We start from the raw sequence: 18,864 nt of genomic DNA on the forward strand, positions 1-18,864 counted from the left end.
GACTACCGACAAGATCAAGAGAAGGACCGGTTCAAATCCAGGGCGTTCCTCCCATGTGCCGACAATATTTCGTCGAAATTAGGCAAAATCTTAGGGAAACATCATATCAAAGTAATCTTCTGCCCATCTACAAAGACGTTAGCTCTTCTCAATTCGGTAAACGACGTCTTGGGGATTTGTGGAGGCCTGGAATCTTCAGAACACCTTGCCAATGTGACAAAGGCAACGCACGCAGTGCATCAGAGTGCGTGAAAGGTTCGTTGAACATGATCGCCACACACGCCTTTCGCAGTCCAGCAAGTCAGCCATAGCCGAGCATTGTGCCTATTCTCTCACGGAAATCTTGGCCTCGACAAGATCATTTTGGGACTCAGTTGTTAAGGAATCGGTAGAAATAAGTTTGGCGGAAAATCTTATTAATCGTGATGGCGGCTTTCAGCTGGATAAGGCGTGGGACCCGACGATTTCTTTGATATCTACGGAATGACTAGTGACACGTCGGCAGTTAATTTTATTAATTTGAAATCTGTATTTTAAGTTCTCAAGCCCGCATTCCGACAGAGAGTCCTTATGTATTATCACCGTAAAGCAAGCACCTGCGCGCCATGGAGCAGTACTCGAATAGGGCGCGAAATTCGACATAAGTCGGTCATGCAGTGGCTGCCGTTGCGCATGCGTCTGAGCCCCAATTTTTGGTACAAAGTCAGCGATGTGAACTAGCAATCTCCAGTACTAAACACTCACCCGAAGATGGCTGAATGGTTGTCAGCCGAAATATCGTGGTCAGAAGTCGACGTCATCCGGCTGCAACCCTGAAACTTTATGGAATACCTGTTAACTTATCATTAGACTTCTCATTTCTAAACCGGATATGCTGTCATCATCCCGATGCTACACCTAAACCCCTCCAGCCAAGCGAGGTAATGCAGTGGCTAACCGACTGGGCTGCTTTCGGGAGGACTATGATTTGTGTCTGGCCATCCGATTTAGATTTTCCGTAAATCATTTGAGGCAAAGCCCATGATGGTTCCTTTAGAAAGGATATCACTTACCGTGCCACAATCCGAGCTTGTACTCCTTTCGTACCGAACTCGTCATTGAAGGGGGGTTAGAAGTAATCCCCATTCCTTGTTTCCTTCGACCCTATCCATCCAAATCCTCTCCCAGCGAAATTCAACAGTTGCTCACCCAAAAATCTACGAAATACGAGGCGTGTTTTTTTAAGTAAGTACCGTTTTGAAATTAAAAAAAAGACTTGCTAAGATATCTCAATAATTTTATTTTTACATGAAAGCCTGTACTTTAATCTATGCACTGACGCCATTACAGTCTGATTCTTCCTTGTTTACGTTGTGTACTGAGTGTTTTAAGATGTCTCCGATAATCATGAGTCCCGCCGACTGTGAAGTACGGGCTGTTATAAGATTTCTTAGTGCTACAGGCCTAAAAGCGATCGATATTCATCGTGAGATCTGTGCAGTTTACGGGGAAAACATTATGAGTGGTGGAATGGTAAGAAAGTGGGTGAGAGCATTTAAAGATGGCCGCACAGATGTGCATGCTGAACAACGGAGTGGGCGTCCTTCGGTCGTTAATGAAAGTTTTGTGCAGGAAGTGGACAATGAGGTGAGAGAAAACAGATGCTTTACGATTTCCTCCTTGCGGGACGACTTTCCTAATGTTTCTCGTAGTGTTTTGTATGGCGTTGTGACCGAGCGCTTGATTTACCGAAAATTGTGTGCGCGTTGGGTACCGAAAATGTTGACGGATGTGCACAAAACCAAACGTTTAGACAGTGCATTGACTTTCCTTGAGCGGTACCACAACGACGGTGATGATTTCTTAAACCAGATGAAACATGGGTGGCCTACGTTACACCAGAATCAAAGCAACAGTAAATGGAAGTTGAGCAAGAGCATCATTTTGCCCGTCCCGCATGTGGCGAATCAGACCAAAGATGTCATCACATCTTTTCGATGGGAAACTAGATCATCCTCCGTACAGCCCCGATCTTGCGCCCAGTGACTATCATCTGTTCCTGCACTTGAAGAAACACCTGGGCAGTCAGCGTCTTCAAGACGATGACGAAGTCAAAACAGTGGTGATGCAGTGGTTAACAAGTCAGGCGGCAGATTTCTATGAGGAGGGTATTCAAAAACTGATACAACGTTATGGCAAGTGCCTCAATATTGACGGAAATTATGTAGAAAAGTAGATTAAGGTAGAGGCTTTCATGTGAATATAAAATTATTGAGATATCTTAGCACGCCTTTTTTTAATTTCAAAACGGTACTTACTTAAAAAACACGCCTCGTACTTCACATGGGGTGGCCTACTCCTCACCATACTCTTCATCACTGCTCCCCTCTCTTACGCATTTTTTATTTTGAGCCCTCCCCATGACTATGACTCTTAACTTTATCGATCTAGACGTACCTGAACACCAGGAGACCAAAGGTCTCCTATTCGTCCAAGTTAGTGACTTATTTTTTTCATTTGTGGCTGGGAGACTGTTATTACAGTACACGATGACAGTATCCTCTCTAAGCTGACTGGAAAGAGCGCAGCTTGTCGTTTTTTGAAAGACATCGATTTGACGGTCCGACAAGAAACTGAAACGAATAAAGCGATAAGAAACACACTTGTGAGGTCCGCGGCGTGTGGCGTACCTTGGGCAGGGCGGCGAGGCACTGCTGCTTGACGTCCCAGACGAGCTGGTCCCTGGGGAACTGCAGGCACTTCTGCACGTTGAGCTCGGGCACGTGGACGCGCACCAGCAGGTAGCCCTCGTCCGCCGCCTGCTGCTGCTGGGCCGCCGCGGGCCCGCCGCCGCCCCCGGGGGCAGAGGCTACGGGCACGGGCGGGGGCGACGCCGTGGGGGCCGGCAGCGCCACGGCCACGGGCACCGCCCCCGCCAGCGGCACCGGCGAGCACGCGCCGCCCCCAGCGCTGCCGCCGCCGCAAGCCGAGCCGCCGTCCTCCATCACAGCCTCACATCTGCGGACAAACGACGCACTCACCAACACGTTGTAGGGAAGCAGCCTACTCACGCCTTATAAAATTCACATCAGTCTTTCCATTGTGTGCCAGCCAGTCCGCCGTAACTAGCTCTGACGTCATAAATATTGCGCAATACTTTAAAATGAAGTAAATAACCTGAAACGTTTCTAGCATGTCAGGAGTAATACAAAATCAATATGTGTTGGATATCAGTTCAATAACTTTAACCATTTTCGAAATTTGGACGTTTTTCTGTAAAAATCATTGGCGCAACAGAAAAGAGCTAGAAACTTAAAAATTTATATTTAGATTCCTTCTGCATAATAATTTAGTAGAAACAGTATTCTGGATCTCAAAAATTAAAATTTTAGTTGAAATTCATGATTTTCTGGTTTTTGTCTTAGAAATTAAGGAAGCAAGATAGATTAAGTAGGCGAATAAATAAAGCTAGGATGTTTAAATTTAAGTAGAAGGGAGATCCGCTATAATCATAAAAATGTGAGAAGCTTCAACAGAATAACTATAAAACTATAGCTATAGCGTATCTCCAAAGAGCAAGTTCAGAGCTCGTCTACTGTGTGTAGTGTAATTAAATTAATTCTCTCGCCCAAAATATTTGACTTAGCCACGTCAGACTTTTATTATGATTACTTACTTGTGTGCTGATTGCACAATTAAATTGAAAGCTTCATCGGCCATCAGCAAAGGAAGCAATGATTTATTCGATAACTTAAAGTGGTGCATTACTAGCCCAGCGGATAGTCGGGAGAGCAGATTTGATCAGGCGTTCCCTTAGCAGTCCGCACCGCGGCTTTATATGTAAGAAAGCTGCGTGAAAAAGGAAGGCCCCAGTTCTCTCCAGACGCTGATTAGCGCACCACCTGTGCCGGAGTCGCGTCGCGTCCGTATCGTTGATATAAACAGCCTCGGATGCGGTAATAAGTTACTCGGGATACGTGTAACCGTGAAATCGTTTTCGAGTGAAGTGTTAATTCTGGGATTACTTTAATTATCTATCTTCAGTTTGCGTGTGTCGTATTTTCACGTGCCGCCGCAGGACAGACATTCTACCATTATTTAGCGTGGCGTTTGATGAACATTATCATCAAATTATGGCGAGCATTCACTTAAACATTTAATTTGGACAGTTATAGTGGCATCAGCGCACTAGACTCTGAACTGCTCTGGTAGTTGGATTTGGTCTGTGACTTTCAGAATATAGTGAACATTTAAGAGAGAATGGTTTTTGATTATGAATCCCAGATAATCTCCTAATTCCTCGGAGCTATAATCTGTAGCTATAAATGTATTTATCAGATGAACTGGGCACTAGGAATTCTAATTATAGGCTTCACGTTTTGCTAATCACTTTCTGGTTGCCAATACTGTAGTTAGAGAGCCAGTGTTGAGAACGGCAAACAGCATTAAATAAATAACAGGAACATTAACGATTGTTCCACCCGCCGCCATACAACGTCCACACATCAACTTTGCTAAAGAACTGCATCGTGAATTCTCCCAAGGCCTCCCTGTAAAAGGTGTCATGAGTTCTCCAGAAGCAGCTGTGACTGACAAAAATAGTGAAGCGCCCAGAAGAGACGTCAGATGTCATTCACACATCAGCGCGGCGGGTTTGTACGACATGCGTTGAGCAGTTCTCTTAGGTTGTTCTCAGATGATGCTGTAATTTACCGTCTAGTAATGTCATCCGAAAACCAGTATCAGTTGCAAAGAGATTTAGAAAAGATTGCTGTATGGTGTGGCAGGTGGCAGTTGACGCTAAATAACGAAAAGTGTGAGGTGATCCACATGAGTTCCAAAAGAAATCCTTTGGAATTCGATTACTCGATAAATAGTACAATTCTCAAGGCTGTCAATTCAACTAAGTACCTGGGTGTTAAAATTACGAACGACTTCTGTTGAAAAGGCCACGTAGATAATATTGTGCGGAAGGCGAGCCAAAGGTTGCGTTTGATTGGCAGGACACTTAGAAGATGCAACAAGTCCACTAAAGAGACAGCTTACACTACACTCGTTCGTACTCTGTTAGAATATTGCTGCGCGGTGTGGGATCCTTACCAGGTGGGATTGACGGAGGACATCGAAAGGGTGCAAAAAAGGGCAGCTCGATTTGTATTAGCACGTAATAGGGGAGAGAGTCTGGCAGATATGATACGCGAGTTGGGATGGAAGTCATTAAAGCAAAGACGTTTTTCGTCGCGGCGAGATCTATTTACGAAATTTCAGTCACCAACTTTCTCTTCGGAATGCGAAAATATTTTGTTGAGCCCAACCTACATAGGTAGGAATGATCATCAAAATAAAATAAGAGAAAACAGAGCTCGAACAGAAAGGTTTAGGTGTTCGTTTTTCCCGCGCGCTGTTCGGGAGTGGAATGGTAGAGAGATAGTACGATTGTGATTCGATGATCCCTCTGCCAAGCACTTAAATGTGAATTGCAGATTAATCGTGTAGATGTAGATAACTATAGGAACATTGTTTTTTGAAAGCAGGTTGGTCACATTCCGGATTCCAATACATCATTTTATTCTCCACCTTTTTGGCTACAAAATCCTAATTTCGATCGTACTCTCCGTTCAACGCGACGGCCTTACGCCACCTTGCTGGGAGGCCTCTACGCCCGCATTGTATCACTCTACTGGTCGATGTCGGAGCCAACTTCTTGCTGGATCATCCGCGTACTGCTTCCCCCACAGGGCATCCTTCATTGGGCCAAATAGATTGAAAGTGCGAACGCGATCCGGGCTGTTTGGTGGATGAGGAAGAGCAGCCAATAAAGTTTTCTGAGCTCCTCGACGGTACGCAGACTTGCGTGAGGCCTCGCTTCGTCACGGAGAAGTTACTTTGCATTTTTTTGTGGCGACCAATACCCTGAGACTCTTTCTTCAATTTTTTCTTCACTATGAGGGGTGAACAGTAAACCAGAAGTGATTTCTGGCGTTCCCCAAGGTAGTGTTATAGGCCCTTCGCTGTTCCTTATCTATATAAACGATTTAGGAGACAATCTGAGCAGCCGTCTTCGGTTGTTTGCAGAAGACGCTGTAGTTTATCGACTAATAAAGTCATCAGAAGATCCAAACAAACTGCAAAACGCTTTAGAAGAAATATCGGAATGGTGCGAAAAGTGGCAGTTGACCTTAAATAACGAAAAGTGTGAGGTCATCCACATGAGTGCTAACAGGAACGCGTTAAACTTCGGTTACACGATAAATCAGTCTAATCTAAATACCTAGGTATTACAATTACGAACAATTTAAACTGGAAGGAACACACATTAAACCTTGTGGGGAAGGCTAACCAAAGACTGCGTTTTATTGGCAGAACACTTAGAAAATGTAACAGACCTACAAAGGAGACTGCCTACACTACGCTTGTCCATCCTCTTTTAGAATACTGTTGCGCGGCGTGAGATCCTTACCAGATAGGACTGAATGAGTACATCGAGAAAGTTCAAAGAAAGGCAGCACGTTTTGTATTAGCGCGAAATATGGGAGAGAGTGTCATAGAAATGATACAGGATTTGGGCTGGACATCATTAAAAGAAAGGCGTCTTTCGTTGCGACGGAATCTTCTCACGAAATTCCAATCACCAACTTTCTCCTCCGAATGCGAAAATATTTTGTTGACACCGACTTACATAGGGAGGAACGATCAACAAGATAAAATAAGGGAAATTAGAGCTCGTACGGAAAGGTATAGGTGTTCATTTTCCCGCGCTATACGAGATTGGAATAACAGAGAATTGTGAAGGTGGTTCGATGAACCCTGTGCCAGGCACTTAAATGTGATTAGCAGAGTATCCTTGTAGATGTAGACATCAAACAAAATAACCCCTCCAGAGACCCAGAAGACAGTCGCCATGACTTCACCGGCTGAGGCTGTGGCTTTAAACTTTTTCTTCGGAGGAGATGTGGTGCAGAGCCACTCCATGGATTGGCGTTTTGTTTTCGGCTCGAAATGATGAACCCATGTTTCATCGCCTGTGATGATGTTTGACAAAAAAAGGCCACAATCAGCCTCCTAACGCGCAAGCAATTCCTCACAGATGGTCTTTCGTTGCTCTTTATCTTCTTCTCTTAGCCGACGATGAACCCAGCGGGCACACAGCTTCGAGTACACCAATGGCGAACGAGTGCGTCAGCACTACCAACAAGACGTCCAGTTGTGGAGCGACGTGTTTGACTGCGATCCGTCGATCAAATCGAATGAGTTCCAACATGCAGCATTCAGCTGTGTGCCGCCAGCCGTTACGCGCGAGATCGACCTTGTAATAATGACAGACGCCTCGCCCAACGACTCGACGTGTTTTTGTTCACTCCCAGGTCTTCGTAGACATTCTGCAAGTGCCTATGAACATCTGTAATGCTCTGATTTTCCGCAAAAAGACACTTGAATGACAGCGCGTGCGTTACAGACGCTAGTATCGAGCCGCCACCTATGGGAACTTCATGAAACTATAGGGGCTAAAGCAGAACTACTCCACGTTGTCCTACAACAGATTCCGCCTTTTTTCTACCGAAATTGTCGGAGAAAAAAATGTTGCTTAGTGAACGCCGTTTATCAATGCCTAGTGTTGTGATTCTCTGTGACAACTAGAGCGGCAATCGGAGTGCATTTGTGTTATTTTTGTTTAGTGTTGTTGCCAGGTCCAGTATGGAATATGCGGGGCGTGAAGAGTGACAGATGTTAGGTGATCACTGTGAAGGACTCGGAGATGCCACAAACAGAGCTATCGCCATCTGACAGAGTTTGAAATCTCAGAGTTTGATCTCAAATGGAATGATCAGATTACACAAGTAACGGGTAAGGCGAACTCTAGATTGCGGTTTATTGGTAGAATCCTGAAGCGATGCAGTCCTTCAACAAAGGAAATAGCTTACAATACGTTAGTTCGTCCAATCTTGGGAGTACTGTTCGTCTGTATGGGACCCTTACCAGTTGGGTGTTCAAATGGTTCAAATGGCTCTGAGCACTATGGGACTCAACTGCTGAGGTCATTAGTCCCCTAGAACTTAGAACTAGTTAAACCTAACTAACCTAAGGACATCACAAACATCCATGCCCGAGGCAGGATTCGAACCTGCGACCGTAGCGGTCTTGCGGTTCCAGACTGCAGCGCCTTTAACCGCACGGCCACTTCGGCCGGCCCCAGTTGGGTGTGATTCGAGAGATTGAGAAGGTCCAAATAAGAGCGGCAAGATTCGTGAGTGGTACATTTAGCCATCGCGAGAGCGTTACAAATCTCATAGAAAGTTTGAAGTGGGATACACCACACGGGATTTGTGTATTACAAATGTAGACGTTGGAACGCCTCTAATAACTACTGTGCATTAAAGCCAGAAACACCGAACAGCTGAAGTTTTTCCCTGTTTGCTATTATAGCTCTAAGTAATTATCTACAATTTAAATACATTACAGCGCTGGTTTTCTGCTGCAGATCAAGCGGAAAATGAGGAGACGACGTTTCTTTCTTCTATTCTGTAGGACACATTGTTGTGCTTCCTGCTGTCGGAGAAATTCGTTGAGAAGGAAGAAGTAGCAAGCAGCGAAGAGAACAAATGATGTAAGCTGCAACTGGACGCTATGACTTCTCTGGAACGAACGTCTTTCCATTACCAGTTTTTTCTGCCTGGTATCACCATTTCATGAATTTTGTTTTGAGTACCAGTGCGCTTAGCATGAAACCATTGATGCTACTCCAAGACAGCCATCTAGTGGTACACTTGAGGTACTGCCACGACAGTCGTCGCGGTGATTGTGCTACGTGATCGCAGCAGATTCTAACATACTTTTTTTTAATAATGGCCATATTGAAAAATGAGTATGTCTAAAGTTACCGTTAACGTAAATTTTAGTTTATACTACTGCTTTTAAGAGTGGTTTCGAAATGAAACCATTAGGGCAGTATTTGGTTTTGAAACGAAATTTATTTAATTTTAGGTTCATTTTTTGTTGTTATTTAGAAATACAATTTGTTTTAAACGTTATGAGTTCGTCGAAGTTTCGAGATATCGGATTGTGACTAGGAAAACTGTGAATCTGCTTTAAAATATATCACATGAAATGATGCGTGGTTGGAAACTGTATGTCCTAGTTGTTCCAAAGTGAAAGCATTTCCTTAAAATAATTGATTGTTTACTTTGTCCCAATTTCTTCTTGTATTCTGTGATAGTAAAGGCTACTTTTGTGAAAAATTTTAAAATTATATATTTTTCATACTGTTGGGACTCAAATCGTCGCAGAATCCCCGTAGCAACTGTTGTCATGTCGAGTGTGCATCTGTGCCTATGTTTTTCACAGGCTGTTCTCGGTGGATGTCATTACTGACGCTTCTCTATACGCAATTAAATCTCTCATCGTCTAGCAGATCCTCCTAAGGACCTATGGCGTACTGAGAGTGTAACGAGACGACATTTTAACACATCTATTCACCTGCGACATTTCTCTGGTCTGCCACAGCGGACCAATAACGTATCCACTCTTTCCTGAACTCATTACCCAGCCGAACAAATTCTTTTACTGTTATAAAAACAAAAAGTAACTGTCCAAAACGGAATTTATGGCATTTCTACTGATGGTGACCGATGTCTGTGCATTACTATTTTACTCAGATCATGTAAGGACCCAGGTGCTCGTATCCGCTACCGTAGCTTAATGTGTCCGTCAGAATGGAGAGGCCTGCACGTAAACACAATTGCAAGTGGGAATTTAGACAGAGGGTTAAATAAAACGGAGACACTTGAGACAGAATGATTACGCACCCTGACGAATTCGGACGAGCGGCCTTCAGCGTCGGCAGCTTTTCCGCCGCACACTGAGAGCAGTACTCGTCAAGTGGCGATTAGCTGGCGTGAGCCGAGATGCAAAGCGGCTATTGGCGGAACAGAGGGCGACGCCGCCTGTGATCAGTCAGCAGCGATGATGGGCCGCCTCGCAGGTCACCAGAGCTCCGCCTCACTGGGCACTAAATGTGGTCACCGCTACCAGTCTGCAGACGGCGATCGGTGCGTGTCTGGCGAGGCGTTCTCCCACATGATGGTGAGAATTCGATAGCCTCTTATGAATTTAAACTGATATCTTCGTCCAGTGAATAATGATACCTCGTGGGAAGAATGAAGTCATCCTACATCCCGAAATACTGCCTTATATTCCGCCTTATTAAGGTATGAGCGCCATGGATAAAACACTCTAAGGGAAAAAAAGAACAAAAGACGCATCATGAAGTACGAGGGTCACTCCAAAAGAAATGCACACTATTTCATTTATTTCATTTTAAATCCATCTTTCATTCTACATGTTTGAAAGTTTTACAGTGTGTAGATACATCCTTTAGGAACAATACTTTCATTTCTCCACATAATTTCCATCGCTCTCAACTGCCTTATGCCATCTTGGAACCAGCGCCTGTATACCCGCACGGTAAAATTCTGGACCAACCTGTTGGAGACACTGTTTGGCAGCGTGCACGAGGGAGTCATCATCTTCAAACCTTGTTCCACGAAGAGAGTCTTTCAGTTTCCCAAAGAGATGATAGTCACATGGAGCCAGGTCAGGACTGTAAGGCGGGTGTTTCAGTGTTGTCCATCCCAGTTTTGTGATCGCTTCCATAGTTTTTTGACTGACATGTGGCCGTGCATTGTCGTGCAACAGCAAAACATCCTGCTTTTGCCGATGTGGTCGAACACGACTCAGTCGAGCTTCAAGTTTCTTCAGTGTCGTCACATATGCATCAGAATTTATGGTGGTTCCACTTGGCATGATGTCCACAAGCAAGAGTCCTTCGGAATAGAAAAACACCGTAGCCATAACTTTTCCAACAGAAGGTGTGGTTTTGAATTTGCATGATGCCACTCCACTGATTGCCTCTTCGTCTCTGGTGAAAGCTGATGGAGCCATGTTTCATCACCTGTCACAATTCTTCCAAGAAATTCATCTCCACCATTCTCGTACTGTTCCAAAAGTTCGCTGCACACCGTTTTTCTTGTTTCTTTGTGAGCCACCGTCAATATCTTGGGAACCCACCTGGCACAAACCTTTTTTAACGCCAACACTTTCAGTATTCTGCAAACACTTCCTTCCCCTATCCCAACGTAGCGTGACAATTCATTCACTGTGATGCGTCTGTCAGCAGTCACCAATTCATTACCTCTCTGCACATTGTCTGGAGTGTGTGCAGTACGAGACCTGCCGCTGTGAGGACGATCCTCAACACAGCCGTGCCCGATTTCATCACGTAACCTGTTTGCCCACCGACTAACTGTACTGCGATCGACAGCAGCATCTCCATACGCCTTTTTCAACCTCTTGTGGACGTTTCCCACTGTCTCGTTTTCACAGCACAGGAATTTTATGACAGCACGTTGCATCTGACGAAGGTCAAGTGTAGCAGCCATCTTGAAGACATGCTGTGATGGCGCCACTCACGGGAACAGGTTGAACTAAGTTTGAAAACAAGCGGGAAGGATGTGTCTACACCTGTAAAACTTTCACACATGCAGAATGAAAACTGCATTTTTACAAAAATAGTGTGCATTTCTTTTGGAGTGACCCTCGTAATTAACGGAATGAAAGAGAAATCGATATATGTAATACACATGTAAAGACAAAGAAATGATTAAATTTACAGAAATACTGGATGATTTATTGAAGAAATGGAGCTTCATAAATTGAGCAAGTCAATAACGAGCTGGTCCACGTTTGGCTGTTATGCAACCAGTTATTCGGTTTGGCAGTGATTGACAGAGTTGTTGAATGTCCTCCTGACGGATATTGTGCCAAATTCTGTCCAGTTGCCCAGGATGGCTGGCCACGAAGGGCAACAAAATGGTGCGTAGAATATCGTTGACGTACTGCTCTGCTGAAAGGGTGCCATGGATGGCAACCACAGGGGTCTTGCAATGAAAAGGTACGGCACCCCTGGTCATCACTGAGGCCGTATGGCGGGCGACTATCAGGTTGGTATCCCACCGCTGTCATGGGCGTCTCCAGATACGTCTTCGCCGGTCATTGGAGGTCAGTTCGAAACGGGACTCATCACTGAAGACAGTTCTACGCCAGTCAATTAGTTCCAGGCCGAAGACGTGTCTGAAGATGCCCCAGATAGGTGTGGAATGTCAACCTGACTGTCTCATAGGAGGAGTCACGGTCTGGCGTGTCGCTTCTTTTCACAGCAGGACCCCTGTGGTTGTCGCCCGCGGCACAGCGGCACACCTACAATATTCTACGCCTCATTTTGTTGCCCTTCGTGGCAAGCCGTCCTGGGCTTGCATTTGAGAAAGATACTGCTCGCCCACGCACGGCGACAGTTTTTACTGCTTGTCTTTGTCTTGGCGAACCCTACCTTGGCCAGCAAGGTTCCCGATGGAGAACGTTTGGAGCATTAGGCAGGCCCCTCGAACCAGGTCGGGATTTTGACGAAGCAACGCACCAATTGGACAGAATTTGACACGATATTCCTCAGGAAAATAGCCAACAATTCTGTCAACAGTGCCACCCCATCGTGTGCGTTCGTATTTGCGATTGATGGGCCACATCTTTTGCTTCCCTTACACCACTGCGTCGGTTGCGTGGCTGAACGTTTACCAAACAAGGAAGAAAGAGCATACGAATCAAAGTGGCAGTGGTTATGCTGTTCCATGGTTGGGAGAATTGGACTGACTCTGTCGTGTGCATCACGACACCTCAACATGATGCGAAGAACAAAAGGGCTTGCCACACGAATGTTGTTGTTGTTGTGGTCTTCAGTCCTGAGACTGGTTTGATGCAGCTCTCCATGCTACTCTATCCTGTGCAAGCTTCTTCATCTTCCAGTACCTACCGCAACCTGCATCCTTCTGAATCTGCCTAGTGTATTCATCTCTTGGTCTCCCTCTTCGATTTGTACCCTCCACACTGCCCTCCAATACTAAATTGGTGATCCCTTGATGCCTCAGAACATGTCTTGGAAACCGATCCCTTATTCTAGTCAAGTTGTGCCACAAACTCCTCCCCAATTCTATTCAATACCTCCTCATTTGTTTATAACCCTGTATTCACCTTACCAGAAGATTGTTCCTCCTGCCACCGAACTTCACTAATTCCCACTATATCTAACTTTAACCTATCCATTTCCCTTTATAAATTTTCTAACCGACCTGCCTGATTAAGGGATCTGACATTCCACGCTCCGACCCGTAGAACGCCAGTTTTCTTTCTCCTGATAACGACATCCTCTTGAGTAGTCCCCGCCCGGAGATCCGAAGGGGGACTATTTTACCTCCGCAATATTTTACCCAAGACGACACCATCATCATTAAACCATACAGTAAAGCTGGATGCCCTCGGGAAAAATTACGGCTGTAGTTTCCCCTTGCTTTCAGCCGTTCGCAGTACCAGCACAGCAAGGCCGTTTTGGTTATTGTTACAAGGCCAGATCAGTCAATCATCCAGACTGTTGCCCCTGCAACTACTGAAAAGGCTGCTGCCCCTCTTCAGGAACCACTTTGTCTGGCCTCTCAACAGATACTCCTCCGTTGTGGTTGCACCTACGTTACGGCCATCTGTATGGCTGAGGCACGCAAGCCTCCCCACGAACGGCAAGGTCCATGGTTCATTAGGGGGGGGGAGGGGCGGGGGGCACACGAAAACGTAAGTAAAAACTAATATAGGCGCGAAAACATCTCTACAAATCAACTTACATCTTAGATGATAGTTCAACTTTCAACAAAATTTTCTCATCAACATCGTTTGGTTGCAGATGACAAGCTACCTGTAGTAAATAATATGGAAGTGATCCGGGAAAATTCCTGCACACTAAGTGTAAAGGCATTAACAAAAAGAAACGAACTATTTTTTGAACTAAACATCCATATAATTTTGTAATCATTTAACAGAAATGTTCATACTGCAGAATCAATAAAACGGAAACCCGCTGATGATGGCACAGTGGTGCTGAAACATGTTTGGGTACTGAGAAAAAACGGTGTTTTGTATAACTGGCGGACCTCACATCCTACAATTTTAACTGCAAACACGGTCAACACAGGGAGCTGCAAATCCAAATGATGAAACAAGACGAGAGATACTGAAACGGCGGAAGTGTAATTCCTTAGAACAGCTGCAAGTGATGAAATAAAGACCGGGTGCAGACACAAAAAAGAGAAGGAGCACCACGAAGGAATTATCGGAATGGGACGGAAATCCGTAGATCTGACGTACATTACTACAATTTCAGAAAAATTAGATGATTTATTCAAAAGAAAGAGCTAGAAAAATTGAGCAAGTCAGTATCGCTTTGATCCACCTCTGGTCCTTATGCAAGGAATCGTTCGGCTGTGCATTGATTGGGGATATGGTGCCACATTTTGTTCAATTGGCGTGTCAGGTCTTCAAAATCCTTGGCTGGTTTGAGTATCCTGCCCAGAATGCTCACATCTGGACTGAGAGAGATCGGGCGACCTTCATGTTCAAGGAAGGCGGGGTTCGGCATGTACAAAGAAACAGTCCAAGCTCTCGCTACGTGCGGGTGGGCATTGCTGAAATGTAAGCCAACGATAGTTTGCCATGAAGGACAACAAAACGAGGCGCAGAATATCGTTGACGTACTGGTGTGCTGTAAGGGTGCTGCGGATGACAACGACAGGGGTCCTGCGACTAAAAGATACACGGCACCCCTGAACATGAGTTCTTATTGTCGGGTCGTGTGGCGGGCGACACCCAATGATGAATCCGGAGCTCTGGGTGCCTTTTTGGCGACTTCTCAGTCCTCACGTTCTGACATCTATCTAGGCCAACCGCTTCCTTTCTGACGCTGTGTTCGGCCAAGGTTCTCCCCTTCCTGGCAACACCGTCGAATAGTGGTATCGCTCCTACTCAAATGCCGAGCGATTACTCCAACCCGCTTCTTTGAGCCAACCTACACGTCCTCTCTTAAATGCGCACATCTGCGTATATTGTTCACTCGTCTGTCTGCGAAGCATAGCTGCTGTCCAACTGACTGCACTGAATGAAATTCGCTGAGACTTTATACCCTGCTGTCGAAATGTTCTCTGTTCGCTATCCTTGCTAGCTGCGCGGCGAAATTGCGCTGCAGCGTCGTACATTCATCCGTCGTGCGGCGGCGCGGTTCCTTCCGTTCCTTTAAGACGGACCTGCACCTACCTGTGAACATTGTCTCAGCAGATCATCAGCAGGGAAGCCGAGTGAAACCTACTGTACTTCGACGTGAACCAGGCTGCAATTAAAGTCACTAATCTACGTTTCGGGAGAAAGTTTTCACACGCAATGAAAGGTTGGAAATTTTGTCCTCAATTAGTATATTCTGAAACTTAGGTGAACAAGTATCACTGCCAAGCCCGTGCTAGTCTTAACGCAGTCACTCACAATCCCTTTCACTCACGTTAGCAAGTTTATGATGTTGCATTTCCCGAAAACGTAATAGCTACAAAAATACTGATTGTTTTAGATCGATAATGCTCGCCAAATATTAAGTCTGTCGGTACCTAATGCAGTCACAGTTTTTAGCCACCGACGTGCTCAATACGCCGCGCGGAATTTATGTCTTTTCTCGTCTCAAAATTCACTTAGAAATTCCGAAATTTCTACACACACATCGGAATAATTATGCCGTCACTTTCCAATACGTTTGATGTATGAAACACTGCTAGATCCGGCAACTTATCATTTCCATCGGAACTACTACTGCACACGTCCGATCTCTTTCATGGATAGGCTTCGACTCTTCTCTAGAACACTCTAGGTCTTCTCTACCAGCAGAGAAAACCGCGCGAAGAATATTGCTTTACCATTGGTCAGTTTACTCAACAGCGAATAGCAAAACAACTCTCTCCCGCGTCAGTCCGCGCTTTTCATCCATAACCAATCGCAAAATAGTAAAACTCACGACTGGACTTTTTACCGACGTAATTATCTAATAAGCTGAAGTTTTGCTTAAGCATAAAGTTATTTACTATTGTTATTTATACCTGAATTAACTTTCCCTTTACCATAAACTTACTTTACAAATCTATTCTACAAATATCCCATTTGTCCATACCCACACTAAATCCTACTGCATAACTCGTTAAACAATTATCTTCATATTAACCTTAAACCACACTCACGCGTCATTCATACTGCTAAAACACATTTATAACATTTTACATACACAAAAAGACATAATAACACTTCATGAAAATACTAGAACAGTTTATCAAAAAACATTCTATTACTTTAGTGCTCTCTAGTGGGCACAATCGAAACTGAAATCACAGCGCCCCTATCCAATATTGTTCTCTATCGGCTGATACATAAACTACGTGTGCGTCCAGTCTCGCGTCACCATCTGTCACTATCCAGCTCTGAGACACATCTCCCACTTAACCGCCTCCAAGGCAGGGACGTTTTACGGCGCTACGCCTCAGTCGGCCGCCAAAGTTTAAGGTTTCCATTTTCCTTCGATATCTGTATAAATATTAATTTGCGAAACTCCTTCGAGGTGCGTCCGTTTTTCCTTATAGTATATAAATCTTTTTATTGATAAGTGAAAATACAGAAGAACAGAAAAGCGGTGCGAGCAGGTACCACGAGAGGAAGACCAGGGGAGATGTTGGATGGTCGAGGAAGGGATGAGAGATGGCCTTGATCTTCCCATTTGAAAGGAACGGATTACATGATGATGTTAAAACCGGATACGTTGCTTGATACCAGCAGCTGATGGGACTAGGTCGAGAACTTGAAAGTGAGTCTCCATATTGTGTGGACTAGTGCGCGGGCTGGGTGATTTCTATTCTGCTGCCTTGCCCTGACTAACAATGGAGCCACTTAGAGCGCCTGCGCGCGCTATACAGTACATCTCTTTGTGGCGGCGCGTTCACTTCAGCGCAGTTTCCGATGGAGGGCAGCCGACCGCCGCTGTATAATCGAAAGCTGACCGCCTGCGGCGACGCGACGTCTGAATTATGGAGGCTGTTCAGGCGGGCCACGAGTCGATAGGCGCCCCGCCCGCGGGCTCTTGCCGGGGTCGATGGGCCGCCATCTTGAATGACTGATGACTGCAATCCGAGCCGGCGCATGTCACCTCAGGCGCGCCGGGCTCTTGCGTCCGTCATCCAAACAATACCGCTCGTAGAAATTCAGTTTCCAGCAAGGTCAGAAAACCACGCAACCTCCAGCAAATGTATTTATTCATTTGACTCGGTGGAAATACCCAAGCGTAATTAGAGGTTCATAGAGTTTTGGAGCTGTAACACATGAACGTTCGACGATTCGGTACGATTGCGGGGTTATTCGTGCATATATAAAAACTGACATAAAAATGAAGGAGGCATCAACAGAAGGGAAGAAACACTTTTACGAGGAAGGAAATACGTATGAGAGATTATCTTTTTTATTGCCGACAGTAAGTTTCATAGCGGTGATAAAATGTTGGTAAAGAAAAAAGCAAATAGAAGCTGCACCGGAAGAACCTACAAAAGATAACGATTAAGCATCCCGCCAACAATACGGTCGTAGGAATCGGACGACCCAAGAAGGATGGAGACGGCGATGAGATGACGTGACATTTGGACTTACATTATATGAAGATACTGCAAGAGAAATACAAAAGCGTCCGGCACTTAGGACTTTCGGGAAGTCTCCTGTTGTTAGGAAGGAGAGGGGTTCAAGTCTTCGTCTGGGTATCGAAATTCAGATTTAACTTGGGCCGCACGGGATTAGCCGAGCGGTCTGGGGCGCTGCAGGCGTGGACTGTGCGGCTGGTCCCGGCGGAGGTTCGAGTCCTCCCTCGGGCATGGGTGTGTGTGTTTGTCCTTAGGATAATTTAGGTTAAGTAGTGTGTAAGCTTAGGGACTGATGACCTTAGCAGTTAAGTCCCATAAGATTTCACACACATTTGAACATTTAACTTGGACTCTTAAATCGATTAATGTGAATTACTGGGTTGTACTTTTGAATAAGTTTTACTAAGTTAATAACGAACTCGTTGTTGATGGCACGTCGAACCTTAATTTCTAGAAAAACGACGATTCGAAGTACATGGTAGTTCTCATCCCGTTGCTACTCCTGTTTCAAACCCTCCACACGTTACCAACATCATCAACAATTTTTCGGCTTTGACAGACGTCTAAAAAAGCACCGTATATGAAAAGCCTTACTGCAGTTACTCCGCAAGAATTGTAGAAATTGATCCGAAAGACAGAAACTCCCGTACATTGCATGATGAAGAAACGAAAATAAAGCGTATTTAAAAGAATAATGCATATTGAGGGAGATGTGCTTTTTACTTATTTTTAGCTGGACTTGGGTCAATACTTATGTCCCTAGATAACACTTCCTACAAGGAACATCTCTTTTGTACTTCGTGTTTATCTCGTCCAGACACATTTGGACTGTTATTTCAGCTAATACCTGTGTGTTATCGATGGTTTCCGTAGCAGAAAGTACTACAGTATCCAAATGTGTCGGTTGAGTTCCTATAATTCATCTGAAACACTTATTATAGATCCCTCCACGATACTGAAAACTTATTCTCGCCGAAGTGCTGCACCATGGAGTCTACATTGCTCAAACTGTCGTTACAAATTGTGAGTATAATTATTACATGGGAATAAATCCTCGTAATGCATTTCTGAATATCGACTTGATCTGCGCGATCTGTGGATTCTACAATTATGACGACACAAAAGTAATAAAGTGTACCAAGTCGAAAATGGCGACTTCGCGAAGATAAAAAAGCGAACTAGCATTAGAGAAAGGAGGGAAAAATCTGCTGGGACGGATAAAGCAAAGGAGATGCCAGAAGTTATTGACGCAGTTGAAGAAAGCATTCGTCAGCGGACCTCTATTGTTCTCGTACTGATGAGGCGT

General features: G+C 44.9%; 2 protein-coding genes across 2 annotated transcripts in view; both read right to left on the bottom strand.

Annotated features, from left to right (window-relative positions):
• LOC126252651 (SH3 and multiple ankyrin repeat domains protein 3) overlaps nt 1-17,072 on the bottom strand; it is a 141,476-nt gene extending 124,404 nt beyond the window's left edge. Inside the window, exons 1-2 of the mRNA XM_049953554.1 lie at nt 16,846-17,072; nt 2,670-2,997 (exon numbers count right to left, since the gene is read on the bottom strand). Coding sequence (XP_049809511.1) covers nt 2,670-2,997; nt 16,846-17,072 — 555 coding nt within the window. The remainder of the gene's footprint in view (nt 1-2,669; nt 2,998-16,845) is intronic.
• The window catches only part of LOC126252653 (uncharacterized), a 915,736-nt gene continuing 899,771 nt past the window's right edge, over nt 2,900-18,864 (bottom strand). The window contains exon 9 of the mRNA XM_049953555.1: nt 2,900-2,997. The gene's annotated coding sequence lies outside the window, so the exon portion shown is untranslated. The remainder of the gene's footprint in view (nt 2,998-18,864) is intronic.

This window comes from Schistocerca nitens, chromosome 4, assembly GCF_023898315.1.
Source record: "Schistocerca nitens isolate TAMUIC-IGC-003100 chromosome 4, iqSchNite1.1, whole genome shotgun sequence".
NCBI lineage: Eukaryota > Metazoa > Arthropoda > Insecta > Orthoptera > Acrididae > Schistocerca > Schistocerca nitens.